This window comes from Pholcus phalangioides, unplaced genomic scaffold (assembly GCF_987345545.1).
Source record: "Pholcus phalangioides strain wild (caught in Gottingen) unplaced genomic scaffold, Ppha-v1.0 ptg000015l_1, whole genome shotgun sequence".
Classification (NCBI taxonomy): domain Eukaryota; kingdom Metazoa; phylum Arthropoda; class Arachnida; order Araneae; family Pholcidae; genus Pholcus; species Pholcus phalangioides.
The window spans coordinates 20,729,746-20,746,360 of NW_028301608.1; the positions used below are offsets into that span (position 1 = coordinate 20,729,746).

Below are 16,615 nucleotides of genomic sequence, written 5' to 3' on the forward strand. Positions count from 1 at the left end.
TATATATTATTATTTGACTAAGCAAATATCTTTGACTGCGGTTGCAGGGGACCCAACTAATTTCTACTTTGCCCAAGGCCCCCCAAATTATAATCGGGGCCTAAAAATACGGTTATTCTATTATTTATGTAAATCAAATTATTTTTTACGTCGCCTGTGTTCATCTATGCGGTTCGAAAATAATAATGCGCTATCAACGCAACATTGGCGTAATTAAATAATTTGCGCATGAGCCTAGCCAATATCTCAAAAACATTGAAAATCACCATTTACGTTCAGCAGTTGCCATCGACAAACATGTTTTTGCAAATTGTGAAAACATTCACACACTTTTCTTACACAATACTAAATTATCCTTTTTTTTATTGCACAAAATTTAGTGTCAGTCAGAATTATTCTATTTATCCGGAGGGGGAAAAACTGATATGTTGGCATCTATCGTCGTGTTGTAGAACTATAAAAATGTCTCTGATTGCTAACAGATGGCAGCAGAAATTAAATTAACTCAGTGGTCTTCAACGTGCATAGACATCACTGTTGACATAGCCACCGCAAAGCCACCCTTAAGGGGTGTGCGGCAGGTGCGGTCGCACCGGTCCCTGCATTTACGGTAATAGAAATTCAAAAATATATATAGATATATCGAATACATTTTTTGTAGTAAATAAGGTGTCCGAGCTTCCACAACTATGGAATTCTGAAATTTTTTTATAAATTCTGAATTTTCATCAATTTTCTGATTTTTCATCAGTTCTGGAATTCTGAATTTTCGTCAGTTTTTTGGAATTCGGATTTTTTTTCATCGATTCCATAATTCTGAACTTAATCAATTCTAGAATTCTGAATTTTCATCAAATTTCTGAATTCTGTAATAATGAATCTTTGGACGCCGAGTCCCCCTTTCCCCCTCCCCAATATATATATATAATCGGATCTAAGGAGACCAGAAATTATGAAGGCGCCTTTGGCCAGGTATCATTTTCGCACCGGACCCCGCGTCTGGTAAGGGTGGCCCTGAGCCCGCGCCTTGAAGGTTCTTCCAGTGGCCCGCAGACGAAAATTCATTAAGTTCAGAACTAATGAATGAAATAATTTTAGAATTAACGAGAGAAATAACCAGAAAATATTGAAAGAAATATTTTTAGAATTAATGAAGCAACTCATTTATATGTATATATTTGATGAAAAAGCAGTTTCAGACCTTACTCGAAAATTTGAGGATTAATGGAAATTCATATTCAATGAAAAAATAATTCCAGAATTCATGAAAACTCATATTTAATTCAAAAAAATAATTCCAGAATTAATAAAAATTTATATTTACTGAAACAATAATTCCAGAATTAATAAAAATTTATATTTACTGAAACAATAATTCCAGAATTAATGGAAATTTACATATATTGAAAAATAATTCCAGCATTAATGAAAATGCATATTTACTGGAAAAAATATTCCAGAATTAATAAACTGTCATATTTAATGGAATTCCAGAAATGATGAAAATTTGTATTTAATAAAAAAAAAAATTCCAAAATTAATGAAAATTCATATTCAGTGAAAAAATAATTCCAGAGTTCACGAAAATTCATATTTAAAGTCAATAAAGCAATATATATGCTTATAATGACAGATAATTTAATTTAAAATCATTGTTTCCAATTTACATAAAATTACTACTTATCCGTGGGAAAAAAAAATTCCTTGACTTATTCCTTATACATTTTTGTATTCATTTCTCAGATTCGAAAAAAAAATTGATTGTTTGGTGAGATGTTCAGGACGTAATTATAAAAATTAATAAAAATCAACTAATTGACATAAAAAAGTGTCAGTTTGCATCAAAATACTTATCGAGGCGTGGAATTTTAATAATAAAAAAGTTAGAAATTTCACTCGCAGGCTGTACCACAAGAAACTGGACATACCGTCAAATGGGGTGACTTCGATACAGATCTTGGATATTTGTATTATCTCCCTTATGTGAGAATTAACATTTTTTACTAAGAGTTGCTTCACTAGGAAGAAGATTTTTGTTGTTGTTGTTTAAGCGAGGACTTGTTGTTTTGCAACTTATTATAATAGAAAAAAATGAATGCAAAGTCGTCTATCCAAGCGTATCTCACCCACTGGAAATAGTTCAGGCCATGTAAAAAATATATATATATATAAATAGATAAATTTTGTTTTTATTGAAAAAATATTTAGATTACTGGAAGATATTCTTTTACGTGTACAATGTAAAGTAAATCTGCCTATAGTCTGTTTCAGGTTAACTTTGCAGTGAAGAGAAAGGTAGAGAGTGTATTCCTTCGCCGCAAAATATAGTTCTCATATATATCGGAGGTTTAAGATGAACCTTTATACAGAATGTTTCAATTTTTTCTATGATTTTGAAAAAAATACTGAAAAAAAGTCGTTTTGAACCGATGTTTACTTGTTTAAAATTTTTAAATTATAAAAAATATTGGTTGCCATTATCAAAAATCCATAGCAACGGCAATGACACTCTGGCGCGATATCCTAGAAATTTTCCCCGCCAATATCACTGTCGTGTTTTTTTTCGTTACACAATTATATACTGTATATATACATTTTTTTTTCGTTATTTGGTTGAATTTTCCATAACGATACAATTTTTCATTCAGTTTTACATGCAGTTGTAGGCTTACATAAAAACGAATATTCAATCAGTTTTATTTTCTCCTAAAAATAGGCTTCAGTGAATTCAGATATTCACTCATAGATTACAAGAAGTGTTTCTCTTCCACGAGAGTGCCGATACTATTGTGACTTGTGAGAGGCCCTCTATGGGTGCAGAAGTTTTGGTTATAGATCCTCCTTTTTTTAATTATTTATTTTTTGCCATGTTTATGGGATAGTTTTAGTTTCCGATCACGGAGAGTGTTGACAGAGTCGCGACTTCCACTCGCACGAACGGACGTCATCTTCCACCCACCTGTTTCTCCTCATGCCCCTTGCCTATAGCGTCTCTTCAAATACAATAAATGAGTGGGGGGGGGGGGGTCCACAGTGGTTTGGGCTCTCATCTGTTATGTGACACTTGTGTCTTAATTTTCACCAGAGATAGCCACGCTAAAGTTCTCTGCTCTTCCATTCCTGAATACTATATTTTTGGTTTTTGAATATTCGTTGTAAACAAAACTCCATAAGAATAATCCGTAATAACCATGAGCACCACATCAACCGTAACAAAAGACTAAAGCTGTCGGGAAAACAAGTGGCATCGACGTATACCGTTCGGGGAAGGGGGGAGGTCGAGTGACGGAAATTTCGGCAAGAAAAGTGAGTAAAAAAATTCTAAACTTTTCCGTATCATTATTATTATTTGGTGCTATTCCTGCATTTACACGTGAAAACAGAGTTAACCTGCTTCTTCTTAATTTATTTAACATTAATTTTTTCCATATAAATTGAAGAAAAAATTAAAAATCCCCAAGTTTTTGAGAGCCATGGTTAAAATTTCAGCTGAGGGAAGGGAAATATTGCAGAAAAATATGACTTTTCTGAAATTTTTAATGTTACTTACGGCACATCAATGAAGAGTAAGTGACACGCTGATAGAAGATAATTATTTTTTCTAAATTTTAAAACATTTTCTAATCAAAAAACAAAACAAATGATTTAAAAAACCTCACTTTAATTTCTGAAAGTATCGACAATGGTTTTCTTTTAATTCTATAATTATTACTAATTTAACTGTGCAATTACGTTACACGTAAAAAATATTTTTCTCAGTGAGATTGGCGAGAATCGGCCATACCTTACCGAGGCTGCGCATCGATACATTGGTTAAGAGGCTTTCGTTCCCATAGCAACGAGTGATGCGGTTCCCTCGTAGCTTCCCCTTCACTGCAAAGTTAACCTGAAACGGACTGTAGTCAAACATGCCTGTTTTGGAGAGTTTATCTTTGTCAATACAGAATCGGATGAATACTGAATCTCATCGTTCAGCACTAACTTCAAATATTTACCGTTTTTTTTTTTACATGATATTTACATGATATCCATCGTCACAAATTTCAGTAGTCTGGCCTGGGTATTTTCTTCCCTGATATTTGGCTAAAATAAAATCCTGGTCAAATTTGTCGTCCATCAAACTGTTCTGTAGTAGGAGTTAGAACATGTTTATCTTTCATTTGTGGTGCAGCAGCAACGATTTCAGAATCTTCTAGCATGAAAAAGCTGTCTTCATTTTTCTGCTTCTTATGTGGTTTATTTATTTTTGGTTCTACACTATGATTAGTACTACTGGTTGTGTGTGTGTGTGTGAAGCGTCCTCAGGGTTTATACTATTCAGGTCATGAATGGTTATTCCTTTTCCTGGAGAAACTGATAGTGTCCCCTAGTCACCCAACAATTCTTAAACATTTCCCTAATCATACAGACATGAATTAATAAATTGATTTAATTAGATAAATTTTCATCGGTAATTGAAACAATAGGTATGCCTACCAAAGCAAACTTCTATAAAGACTGTTACATTTAGTCACTAAGCTCTGTAAACAAAGTTTTGCAATGGTTTCATGAAACATTAAAACACCGGTTATGATAAAATTAGGCGGGGAAAAAAAGGAGTCTGGACAATTATCAGAGATTTGACACCATTTTCAATCATGGAGGCTCACTCTTATGGCTGAGCCCGGAATCACTTTTCTATTTATTCACAGTGGCTATGATGTCATGTAAAATAAAAAAATTAGAGCATGTACCCGTCACCCCACTAGTTACCAAGTCATCCCATTTGACGGTAACATAAAATATCACACTAACAGTTCATAATTAATGTTTAATACTGATCCCGGATTATATGCACTAAAAAGTGGTGAAATATGCTCTAAAAATATACAAATATGGACTTTGACCTTTGAAGACCGGACACATCCCGCTTCCCATCTCATAGAGATATCGAAGCGTTCCAGGAGGATGGGTATATCCGGAAAGTTTTATTATTAAAAAAAAAAAACATTGTCGCCACATACCAAGCAAAAAAAAAATATACATATACAAATATGGACTTAAAAATGCCAAAATATGCAATTAAAAATGCGAAAATACGCAATTAAAAATGCGAAAATACGCATAAAAAACCAAAAAAATATGCACTTAAAATGCCACATGAAAACCTTAAAAACATTAAAAACCCAAAATATGCACTTAAAATGCCACATGAAAACCTTAAAAACATTAAAAACCCAAAATATGCACTAAAAAATCCTGAAAAAATTAAAAATTTCAAAATATTTACCAAAAATGAGAAAATATGCATAAAAAAATCACCATGCAAAAACAACATGTTTTTTAGATGCACATTTTTTATTTCTTAATGCATATTCATTTACAAAAATATATCCCCACATATGTATATACTGGCATATGCAAATAACTTACACATATTTTTTATTTAGACATTTTTAATTTCTAGTTCGTTGTAGCTGTTCAGTAACAAAAGAATTTCGACGCTATTTCTAAAAAAAAAATTCAGATTTTTGACATATTTCTGGAAATAGCGTTGCAATAAAAAGATTGATTTATACAAAAATTGCCACGTTTCTAAGACAAATAGCATGTCTTATGCTATTGTCCATCAACATGCTTTCGGTAGCACCGAAAGCATGTTGAGAAGGGACGGACGGATAGTTCGGCTATTGCCCAACACTGCTGGCAACATTCACATCATTTTGATTTTGACAAAGCATTTGTTTTTAAAAAAGCAACACACAATTCGGAATTGAATTTTCTCGAGGGATACTTCATCAGAACATGCCAGAATTTCCTCGTTAATGATGGAAGAAACACACCACCTATTTCGTCAGCTTGGACAGGCTTTATTAACCTCAGTCGTGAAAAAACTTTCAACACTTTACAACAGATGGCTCCCCAATTCGCATCCAAAGACCACTCGGACGCAGCAAATACAAAGGCGAACTCTTCGGACGACCAGACGTAAACATCACTCTTCATTCGTGTGAGTTCTGACCACGAGGTCCTGATGACGGCTCTCCATTGAGGAGCCGAAACGCGTCGACCATTCGACCAGTGTAATTTATTTGTCTTAGAAACGTGGCAATTTTTGTATAAATTAAAACCAGGCAAAGTTACTCATTTTTTTGTGATAAAAAGATTGATATTTGGAAAACACCGTATTGCACAAATATTTCTATTAATTCACTAAATCCCATCTCAAGGAAAAAAACCGATGTTATGAAAATATTCTAAGAGTATTTATTTTTGAAAAATTATTTTAAAAAATGATTGAGCTCAAATAAATCTTAAAAAACATGCAAGTATTCTGAAAATTCTTTAATTTTATGCATTTATATGCATTAATGCTAAAAAAAAAGCCAAAATATGCAAATGTATATGCACATATGCATTTGCGTATAATTCGAGGTAATTGCATATAATCTATTTTTTACGATTTGCGTTTCATAAAAATTGCCACATTTAAATATGAGCACCTTTTCACTCGGTCCGAACTACAAAAAACACTCATGTTGAAATGTGGTGGTTTTTATGTAACGCAAATTGTTTTATTATGCACTGTTTGTGTCACATTTTATGTGTCAAGTTGAATTTTTTGTGGAACTACTGGAGGGAAATACTATCTGTGAGGGAAATATTTTATTTCATTGATTAACGTGTTCAAAAGAAACAACAAGACGCCTTGATAAGTATTTTGGTGTGAATCACACCTTTCTATGTCAATTGGTTGATTTTTCATTAATTTTCAAAACGTGTCCAGAACTTTTCGATCACCCTGTACTGTATATATATTTTTTTTGTTTCTAAAGATCGTAAACGGAGGATTTTTTGATTCCATATTCTCCACATAACGTTCGTACTGGTGTTCTGCGTTCTAGCTTTTTTCAAAATTTTAACGTCTCACGTATTTTTCTGATAAGACTGACTCTACAAAGCGGCGAAATGTATCGAGGTCTCCGTGGAAATCCGACATGCAGACTTGTTTTCCTTTACCGTCGCAATTTGTGTCCAGAACTTCGTAGAAATTTTGCCACGACTTCTCCCAGATCGTCACCACACAAACACGTTTCTGAAATAAAATATAACAACAATATCAAGCTTAAATTGAATTTACAGTCAAAGGTAGATATCATACATTAAAAAAAATCAAATATTGGCGCGATTGTATAAAAAGCTCCGTTCTGGCGTCTTGTTCCTCACGAGCACTGCGGTGCTCATCGAAGTGTCCAAGGGTGCTCGATGCTTATACCTCTTTGTATACGCGTGAGGTGTATAACTCAGATCTCAATCTTTCTCCGCCTCACCTATTTTACATTAAGGTACGAACATACACTATGTCCCAAAAGGTTATGGAATTTCGAACAAGTTTTTCAAACGAATGAAAATAAATGCATGAAGTGTAACAAATATTGTGTTACAGATCACATGTGATTGCCATTCAACAACTCATTCGAAAGAAAAAAACACTTTCATACAAAAATACATAACAAATACAAATGCGAGAGCTGTCCCAAAAGTTTATGAAAGAATCATCAAATACGTTATATAATTTCTGACGAACACGTGTTAATTAAGAACTGATAATTTTTCCATTATTTTGAACGACATCAAAAAAGTGACTTCCCATTGAAAGAACTAAACTTTGTAAGAGTTAAGAGTAAAAATTACACCATTCAGTTCATATGGCATGTTTCAAGGCGTTGTTGAGTTGAACTGCCGCTCATTGGAGTAGACTTTATGAGTCATTATCAGAGCCCGGAAGTTTAGGCACTGAAAATGGTCGAAATAAATGCAAAAAGACACTAAAAATACCTAAAATAGGCACTAAAAAGTTTTTATAATTTATGGGCGGAAAGAAATATACTAATTGAAGACTAAGGTATTAGGGTCCAAAAACTAGCTGAAAAAATTAGTTGTACATAGTTCGTCTACTGTTTAAATTAGAGTTTATAATAACTGCATTATTATCCAAGCTAAATTGATTTCAAGCCCAAAATAAAGTGTTTGATGTCCCTCAGGATTAGGTCAATTTCCGGGCCACCATTACCAGACGTGGACCCTGAGCAGAAAATTATCTGTGGGGCTCCTTAGTAGCGAACAATTTTCATATGAACCGCTAGTTGACGGGAAATTTTCATATGAACCGCTAGTTGACGGGAAATTTCCATATGAACCATAAAAAAACAGTTTTTGTAATTTTTCTTGAAGCCGTATCTGACGATATATTCAAACCAGAGGCCCTAGCGATTTCACAAGCAAACACCACCTGGGTGAACACCATTCTTTTTATCAGTCCATCATCGTGAGAAGCCATACATCGAGGTCTTCCAGAACGTGATTTTGGAGACTTCTTGCAGGCTCAAACGTGATAAATTATGCTTTAGCAACAATTTAAAGCAATTGAAAAATATTTAATAGGCTTTTTTTTTTGCAACTTCAATCTCAAAATTTGATTAATCTCGTCCACAGAAAGATACGTCACTTTTATCGGCTTGTAAACAAGATTCTCTCGCACCATATTTTGTCTTACTACATTTATAGGTTTCAAGCCTTTTGTCAAGATAACGCATTTCAAATTTCCATGTATTCAATAGTTTCGATAAACTTTTGGAGCACTTAATTTCAACAAATTTACGATTATATAAATACAATTGTTATTATTTTACGAAAAATGCTCTTTGTATTGTTGAAAAAATGGTTTTCCTTTTTTGTGAAAGAAATTTCATGTCACCACGTGCTGCAGAAGTTATACTGAAAAAAAAAAAACAAGAGCCTATAAACTTTTGGCCCATAATGTAATGAACGCTGGCAACGGCTTGGTTAAAAACTTGAATTTTTGGGTTTTTGTCCAATGCGTAACAACGCCAACTTGCAAAATTGGAAACCAGCCTGCACTCTATATGTTCGTAATCTTAGATTAAATCTGCATTGGAGCAATTCGAGTTCAAGCTCGGATAATCAATAACGTTTCATGTATCCCAAACAGGGAAATGACCAAATGTCGCTAAAAATGATGCCAAATGTGCACCAAGTTGCTAATCATAGCAAAAATTGCCGAAGAATCCTCAATTAATCACCGAAAAATCAGATTCCATTTAGAAAATTTATGTATATTACATAGCCTAATAAAAAAATGGTAAAACTCCGCTTATAAAGAACCACCAGGTATAACGATCGAAATTTGTGGTCCCGTCACATAGGATGTTCTCTAATAAGGCATGGCGAACTAATTTTTCGGTCCCTTAAAGTTCTCTCTAACGAAGTTTGACTGCAGTTTGAGACGCGTGAAACTTGTTCGGTAAGTGTGATATAATTTTAACCGGGTTCAGAGGCTAGAAATTGGCAATAGATATATATATATAGGGTATCAGTTGATCTGTTAATGGACCGACAAACTCAGAGGGTTGTAAGTAGGTATCAAGAGGAACAGAAATTGCAATGGAACATGGTGTCGCAAACCGCGTTGAGAGAGCGAAAATCGCGAAACATGCATGCAGGCTGAGTCCAGAGGAGACAAAAGGTGGATGGATGTCAGTTGATCGCTGAATGCGTCTGTGCGTTCGCTCACCATATCTGACGTAAGCAGCGTCGCGAAACGCATGCGCTGGGGTAGGATCACGCGCTGCGAACAACGTAAATTAGTGCTTTTGCGATAGTAAGCACGTGTGGCAGTTAGTGGTCTGTCTGAATGAGTATCGTGATGGTTGACTACACGAACGAGGAATACGCTGATATGCATCTTATTTACGGTCCATATGTTTTTACGTCGCTTATGCGACACCTGTGGACACACACGGAGGATCTCATAGAGCGGATTGTCGTCGCTACGGCAGACATCAAAAGCATACCTGGTATCTTCGAGCGCGTCCGGGAATCGTTTCTACGTCGTTGTAGACTGTGCAATGACGTCAGCGGCCTCCACTTCAAACAACTCTTGTAGTAATTAATCAAATAAATCTTTTTGTTTCTATTATTGTACTTTTTGTCGTTCCAGCGTGACGTCGAAACCTGCATGCGTTTTTCGCGGTTTTCACCCTCTCAACGTGGTTTGCGACACCATGTGCCATTCCAACTTTTGTTCCTCTTCATGTCTACTAACAACCCTCTTTGTCATATATGCTTATATGCATTTTCATTACATATACATATTACATATACATTACATATAAATATTTATTTATTCAATAGATATATAATGCAATTTTGCATGTGATGAATGTAAATTTTTAATTACAGCTACATGAGATCAAATTACCTTTTCCGAACCACAATTAGCACCACAGTCTTTTGGTGTTAGTTCCATCTGGATACTGTACTTCTCGCCAGAAACAACCTGTAGAGTTACAATTAAAAATCAAAAGAGAGAGATAGAAGTATTTAATCAATATATACCATTCGGAATACAACATCTATTTTTAAAGCACAATGGGGAATCTGTTATAAGATATTGATATTAGGGGATAAAATGCTTTCTTCCACATCTCACACATCACGCATCGTTGAGAACCCGTAACCCTGCCACAATATCCACAGACGAAAAATGATTTTTTTAGCTGTGGCACCACCTAAAGGTGAATTTTTGTACTATTTTAATCTGATTAATGGTGATTGCGTCATTTTATTATTTTTGCGCATTTTGCGTTCAAATGAGAAACAAAACGAATACGCATTGAATAAACGTTATCTCCAGTGCACTAATGCTTGAGCGCGAAACCTCAAGTGTATGGGAGGCCTCGTGATAATGAGATTGGTACATCATTAATTTTCGAGAGTATTGTGTGTTGTAAATATAAGAATCGGTAGGCCGAGACACTTCCAGATATAATAAATAACACAGGATATCACTCGCGGAGACCTTCAACATGATTCTTGCGTAGCATAAAAAAGAGTTCAAGACATTTACTATCTTCACTGTGGGTGACAGATGGCAGCAATAGCAAGAACACGAAACAAGCACAACTCTAGCAACATTAATGCGGTAGGCGCAACGCATCCAACACACATTCCGGCATGTACCGATTTGTTAGAAATTCCGTAGAGGAATGTATATGAGGTACATGTACGGTTAAGTAATAGTAGTAGTAGTAGTATATCACATCACTCTGTGGGGACAGATAGGGCTAGTAAGACATCATGAATAGTTAAATTAAATTTAATTTTTTGGAATAATACGTTTTATTTTTTGAGAAAGACTGCATGTGCTACTCCTGACATTTACGCATGCCGCAGATTAGACACCCGTTAAAACATACGTAATAGCGCTGTTGCGCGGCCAGTAGAGAATATCAATATTTTATTAATATGAGTAACGTGATAGCAATTTCAAATAATAATCTAAAAGGTCATATTCACCTGTGATTGAGCCGATAATATATTATTAACAGCCATTCCTTCCAGAGAATTATCGCAATCTCCTAATTTTTCGGCAGCTTTGTTCGCTACTTGGACGACTTTTTCTTCATCGGTTCCCGCTATCTCTCCAACCACCAGCTCCAACAACCACGCAAATGGTGTAAGAAATAACCACGGCGAATTTAACAGTAATCAACAACAACGAACCCATATTTTAGAGAAAAAATATGGCTAAAATTCTTACGAAGCCTGATGAAACAAACGCTATACAAGCGGTTAACCGAGTTTGTTTTTACCTAATAAAAATGTATTTGTATTTGTTTGAGAGTTTTTAAATCAATTCCGATTTAGAAACGCTATAGCGCATGTGCTAAAGGAAAAACGCAAAGAAACGTCTAGGCTATTGCTCAGCTTTCTCCTGTTTCCGTAAAAAAAAGACGCGTCCACGAATAATAACTAAATTCTTAGGAATACCGTCATGACAATTGAATTCAACTACTGTATTGACGTTTGAAGAACCAAAATAAACACCTGTCAGGGCTATAAACGTGATTAAGATAGTCAAGCCCGCGTATAATGAAATCTGATAGTTTTTCTTTTTTTCGTCACCGTGCACCTGTAATATCAAAACAAACAGTGATGAGCGAATTGTCAATATTGTATATCACCAACTTATCGAGTCCTTTTCTCGATTCAGAAGTTTTACTTATCGAATACGTGATGGAATACTATCCCTATCTAATTGTCTTAAAATGCAGTTGGAGTGAGTTCATGACATATTTTAAAAATTTATATAAAATCAACCAATTAGCATAAAAAATAAGTGCGGTCTGAACTGATTGAATCTATATGGCGTATATATAAAAGCGAATATACCAATATGGTGAATATACCAATTTTCAATAGAATATGTCCACCAGAACAAGTGCTATATAGGTTTGGACAGCGTCAGTATACTGAAATACTTACTGAAATAATTTAATTCTTAGATTATTTCTTTCATTAATTCTGAATTTTTATAAGTGTTGGAATCATTTCTGTCAATTATTCTTCTTATTCTTTGTAAATTCTAAATTTTCCTCAGTTTGTTAGATTGTTTCTTTCATTACTTTATTGTAATTACATTAATTTTTTGGGGTTACCTCTTTCATTGATTTTACATTTTCTTCGATTCTGAGTTTTCATCAATTCGAAATTTTCATTAATTTCTGTGCTATTCAAATGTATGTTTATGTTTTGTATATGGGTATTTTTCAGCATTCCAGTACATTCTATAATAATATATGAATTTTCGGATGCTTATTTCCCCTTTGTTCAAAGTTCGCTTACTTGTCGAGGTAGCATAAGAAAATTCAATAACCGTCCACCAGGGGCGTTTTCGTAGCTGTCATCGTGCAGAGTATGCTCAGTTTAATGTTGGTGAAATTTTTATCCATTGCTCTATTGTCACCCGTTGACGAGTTATGAACAATCCAAGGTCACGGGTATTGTGACGTATAAGCAGCATCTTACAATCATTTCCAGTCTCTCCGAACTATTTTGATAGGCCCAAGAATTAAAATATTTGGAGAAATAATATATATATATACTGGGAAATTCCACACACAAAAACCAAATTTCTCTTGAAATATAGCAGACAGAGTTATCTGATCTAAATTATATAATATTTTATAGCGTTTGCATGAGTTATCAGAGCTTTTCTGTTGTAAAAGAAATAGTGTGATGTCGGTACTTTTCTTGAACAGCATAAAGATTACATTATAGGTTACCACGTAATGCGTCTTATGTACTGTCATACCACAACCATAGGCGGCTACAGGGAAAGGCCGAAGGGAATGATCCCCTCCCGTTCAGTAAAAAAAAAATTGTATCATCAGGCATAGGCGGAAGGGAGGAGGTGTACATTCGCCCCATCCCCGCTCACTATACACACCCTCGGTGATTCCCTTTCCCCCCCCCCGGACACGAGGAGTCTGTATCCGCTTATAACCACAATGGTATATTTTTAAAGACTTCTTGACATTTAATCAACAACAGTCAGTCGAGCTGATGTAGTACATCATAAACCTGTAATAAAAACGTAATTCGATCAGTTATTTAGCTTCTATTCTGCAATATGATCTGAGGAGGTCTATGATGAGTGATTTTTCAATCGATCAATGAGGGGAGACTATTCAGAAATATAGTCGAATCTGGTTTTAACGAATACCGTTATAGTGAAAATCTCGTTTTAACGAATACCGTTATACGGAAATCTCGTTTTAACGAACACTTTTCTAATCCCTCAGATAAGTGTACATAAGAACAATGCATAAACTTGGAATTCCTTTATGCTTTCTCATTATGCTTCGTTAAATTTCATTATATCGAAGTGATTTCTCCGGTGTCTTGGAGTTCGTTATAACGGGATTTGACTGTATTCATCTCACATTTGTCATGTCGAGAGTCCTTTTTCTTCGAGAAATAGACACAGTGCCGTCTTTAGGGCAGTGTCGTTTTAACGCCTCAAGAGAAGAGGGGCCTCACGAAAATGAGATCCGGTTGAAATTTTCTAATTAGAATTCACCAGGTAGGGGCCTCCGAAAAACCACTTGGCCCGGGGGCCCATGATACTCTTAAGACGGTCCTGCTTTAGGGGTGGCTCTTGGCCGAGGGACTGGAGTGGTTCCTTGCACCCGAGTGGTGCAGTGATAAAATGCTTGTCTTCCACCAAGAAAGTTACCGTCAAGGTCCACGGGTTCGAATCCGGAGGGAAAGAAAATCGAAGACAAGTTCCTTACGTACCAATAAAGGGCTGACAGATGGCGCCTTCATTTCCCACCCACCTCCAATGGCTGGATATTGCCGCGGCAATATCACAGGTGTTGGTGTGCTGTAAATATAGTCGATCTATGATTGGCCGAATTCGAGTTGAAAAACCAACTTGGGGTAGCCCATAAATGTGTTCCGCAAGGATATAAGTTTTTTTTTTTTTCGAGGCGCTTTTTGTGCCATCTTGTTGCATGAGCCCACCCATGTGCGAGCGGTCGACAACCCCTATAGATTAGGCGGTGTTAGCATGTTCCGGGACGGCACGAGGGGCCCTCGCGATAATGAGATCTGGTATAAGATTTTCGAGATTAAGCACGAGGGGCCCATAGAAAAATCTCTTTGCCCGAGGGCATGACCCCCACATCCTAAAACAGGGCCCCCAGGCTGGGATCTTTTGCGGGGCCCCCGACGAGACTTCCACGGGCCCCCTTTATGATGAACTTATAGCGTAAAAAAACAAAAAATGGTGAAAATCGTCCGGGGGCCCCAGGGCTGGAGCGTTGTTAGCCTACCCCTTGTGGGGGCCATGCCCGAGGGACCTATGGTACATTTGAAAAATATATCCCTCCTATATCCATAATTCGCTGCCATCTATGGTTTGAAAATAGTACTAGTTTCCGTTTCTTCTCTAAATAGTAGATAGCAGCATGAGAACGATTTTTTTTTTTTTTTTTCATCCTAAACTCCAAATTGCATTAGTACACAACTGACCATATGAAGTTCAAATATTTCGGGAAACTTTTGAGGATGATTATTGGTTGGAAATATTTTAAGGATTTGGCAACTCTCTGTGTATTGTCATTTAATTACGCACGTGTAAACACGCGCCGTACGTGGGACAATCGTTGTGTTTTCAGCCGGTAAAACAAATTATTATATATATATATAAGGACGTCTTAAGACGTGCTGGTCGTTGATTCGTTCACAAAAATAGAAAATATCGCCGCATGTGGTTAGTAAAGATTAGGGACGTGTGTCGCGGGTATGCCATGTTTTGAATCATAACAAGATATTTTTTTTATTGAAAGGGGTCTCTTTAATTTAAAAACAAATTTACTCAACATGGTGAGTATAGATAAAATTGTCGTAATTAATAAAAATGCTTGCTAAAAATTATATTGTCGGAAGTGTGGCTTAAACCCCCTTCTCTTATAGCCTTGAACTTCTAGTAAATCTACAGCAAATTGCGTTGAATTTTGAATCCGAAAAAGGAAGGGGGGGGGGCAAGAGAGTTTTTTCTTTATTTTAATTGAATTTTGGGATAAACTTTTGTGATCTCTCAAAGTTGCAACGTCGCAACTTGGTGGGTCTGGTGTCCCAAGCGCTGTGGGCCATAATGGGTGAAAATGGGTGAATCCTTTTCACATTACAGTAAAACTTCGATTAACCGTCACTTTCTGTTATCCATCATCATCTAAAAAAATATACGGTATAAACAGCTCCAGGTTTTAAGGTCCAAAAAGGTTGGATCGCTGCTATGGTCTGTGCCGATGCTACCGGCAATCATAGGTTGCCCCTGCCCAGTGGCATTGGAGCCGGGGGTGCTGTGGGTTCTCAAGCACCCACGGTAATTTGTGGCATGGATCCGAGCACCCCCAGAATTGATCTAGAAATTAAAATTTCCGATATAAAACTAAAGACGAGCACCCACAGTTTCGAAACACTTCCGACGCCCCTGCCTGTAATTGGTAAATAAAAAAAAACGTGCTTTCAGAAAATTAAGTTTGAACGCATTGTGGAGATCATTCCACAGCGTTTTTGCACCTCAAGCTAGAGCTCGTATGGCTAGAAAGCAGCTGCCACAGGAAGTACTCAGGGACAATGTCCCTGACACTACCCTTAATAAATAGGCATGTCTCTTTCTCCCAGCGAATACAACTCCACTTATCCAGCCTGTGGATCAGGGCATAATTCAAAATATAAAGCGACGTTACAGAAAAGCTTTTATCAAAGGCTTGCTTTCATCTGATGTCAAAGAATTTTGGAAGAGATACAATATAAAGGACACTATTTCCCCAATATCAGCACTGCCTGGGCTGACCTTATATTGATGGTTACAAAAATATAATTACAATATGCATGTATTATTCACTTTTAAAGGATTTATTACTGTACATATGTATTGATATATTTCTGTTAACCAACACTGCCCTGAAGTTTTGCTGTACAAGGAAGCGCCAAAATATGTGCTTTTTAACTTAAATTTCTGTAAATCGAGCGAATGGTCTACATTTTACTGGTTTATACAACAATAAATAGTCATTTAGCAATTCTGCACTATTCATATACTTATTAATTAGCATTGATAATAATTTGTTAGATTTATTGACTTTCTTTGGGGGTTTTTTTACGTATTATCCTGTCTGTCATTTTTGACTTGGCGCAGATCGTGGTCATGATAAAATAGAAGCAGAATCGCATTCCCGTCTATTATTGGCACTAAATC

General features: G+C 35.9%; 2 protein-coding genes across 6 annotated transcripts in view; one reads left to right on the forward strand and one right to left on the reverse strand.

The window, feature by feature from the left end:
- Positions 1-16,615, forward strand: part of Cbs (Cystathionine beta-synthase) — a 73,996-nt gene that overhangs the window by 39,668 nt on the left and 17,713 nt on the right. The window contains exon 1 of one of the 5 annotated variants that reach the window (XM_089243136.1): positions 14,951-15,029. The exons of 1 other annotated variant lie outside the window; for it this stretch is intronic. Coding sequence is in view for 2 of the 4 variants with exons in the window: in XM_089243134.1 (XP_089099260.1) it covers positions 15,232-15,234 (3 nt within the window). In the remaining 2 variants the exon portion in view is untranslated. Of the gene's footprint in view, positions 1-14,950; positions 15,235-16,615 lie in introns of those variants that run through there. 3 more of the 5 variants (XM_089243134.1, XM_089243137.1, XM_089243138.1) reach the window with 3 other exon arrangements.
- Positions 6,631-11,860, reverse strand: LOC149075654 (cystatin-1-like). The gene is made up of 3 exons (XM_089243133.1): positions 11,359-11,860; positions 10,262-10,339; positions 6,631-7,075 (listed from the first exon to the last, which is right to left on the reverse strand). Exons 1-3 carry the CDS (start codon positions 11,392-11,394, stop codon positions 6,899-6,901), a joined length of 291 nt encoding a protein of 96 aa, XP_089099259.1. The 5' UTR covers positions 11,395-11,860; the 3' UTR covers positions 6,631-6,898.

Excerpts from the sequence above, each read along its gene's own strand:
- LOC149075654 (XM_089243133.1), bottom strand. The coding sequence starts at position 11,394 with ATGGCTGTTAATAATATATTATCGGCTCAATCACAG. Across the intron at positions 10,340-11,358 it reads TATTATCGGCTCAATCACAG|GTTGTTTCTGGCGAGAAGTA; the intron begins GTGAATATGACC and ends GTAACTCTACAG. Across the intron at positions 7,076-10,261 it reads CTAATTGTGGTTCGGAAAAG|AAACGTGTTTGTGTGGTGAC; the intron begins GTAATTTGATCT and ends ATTTTATTTCAG.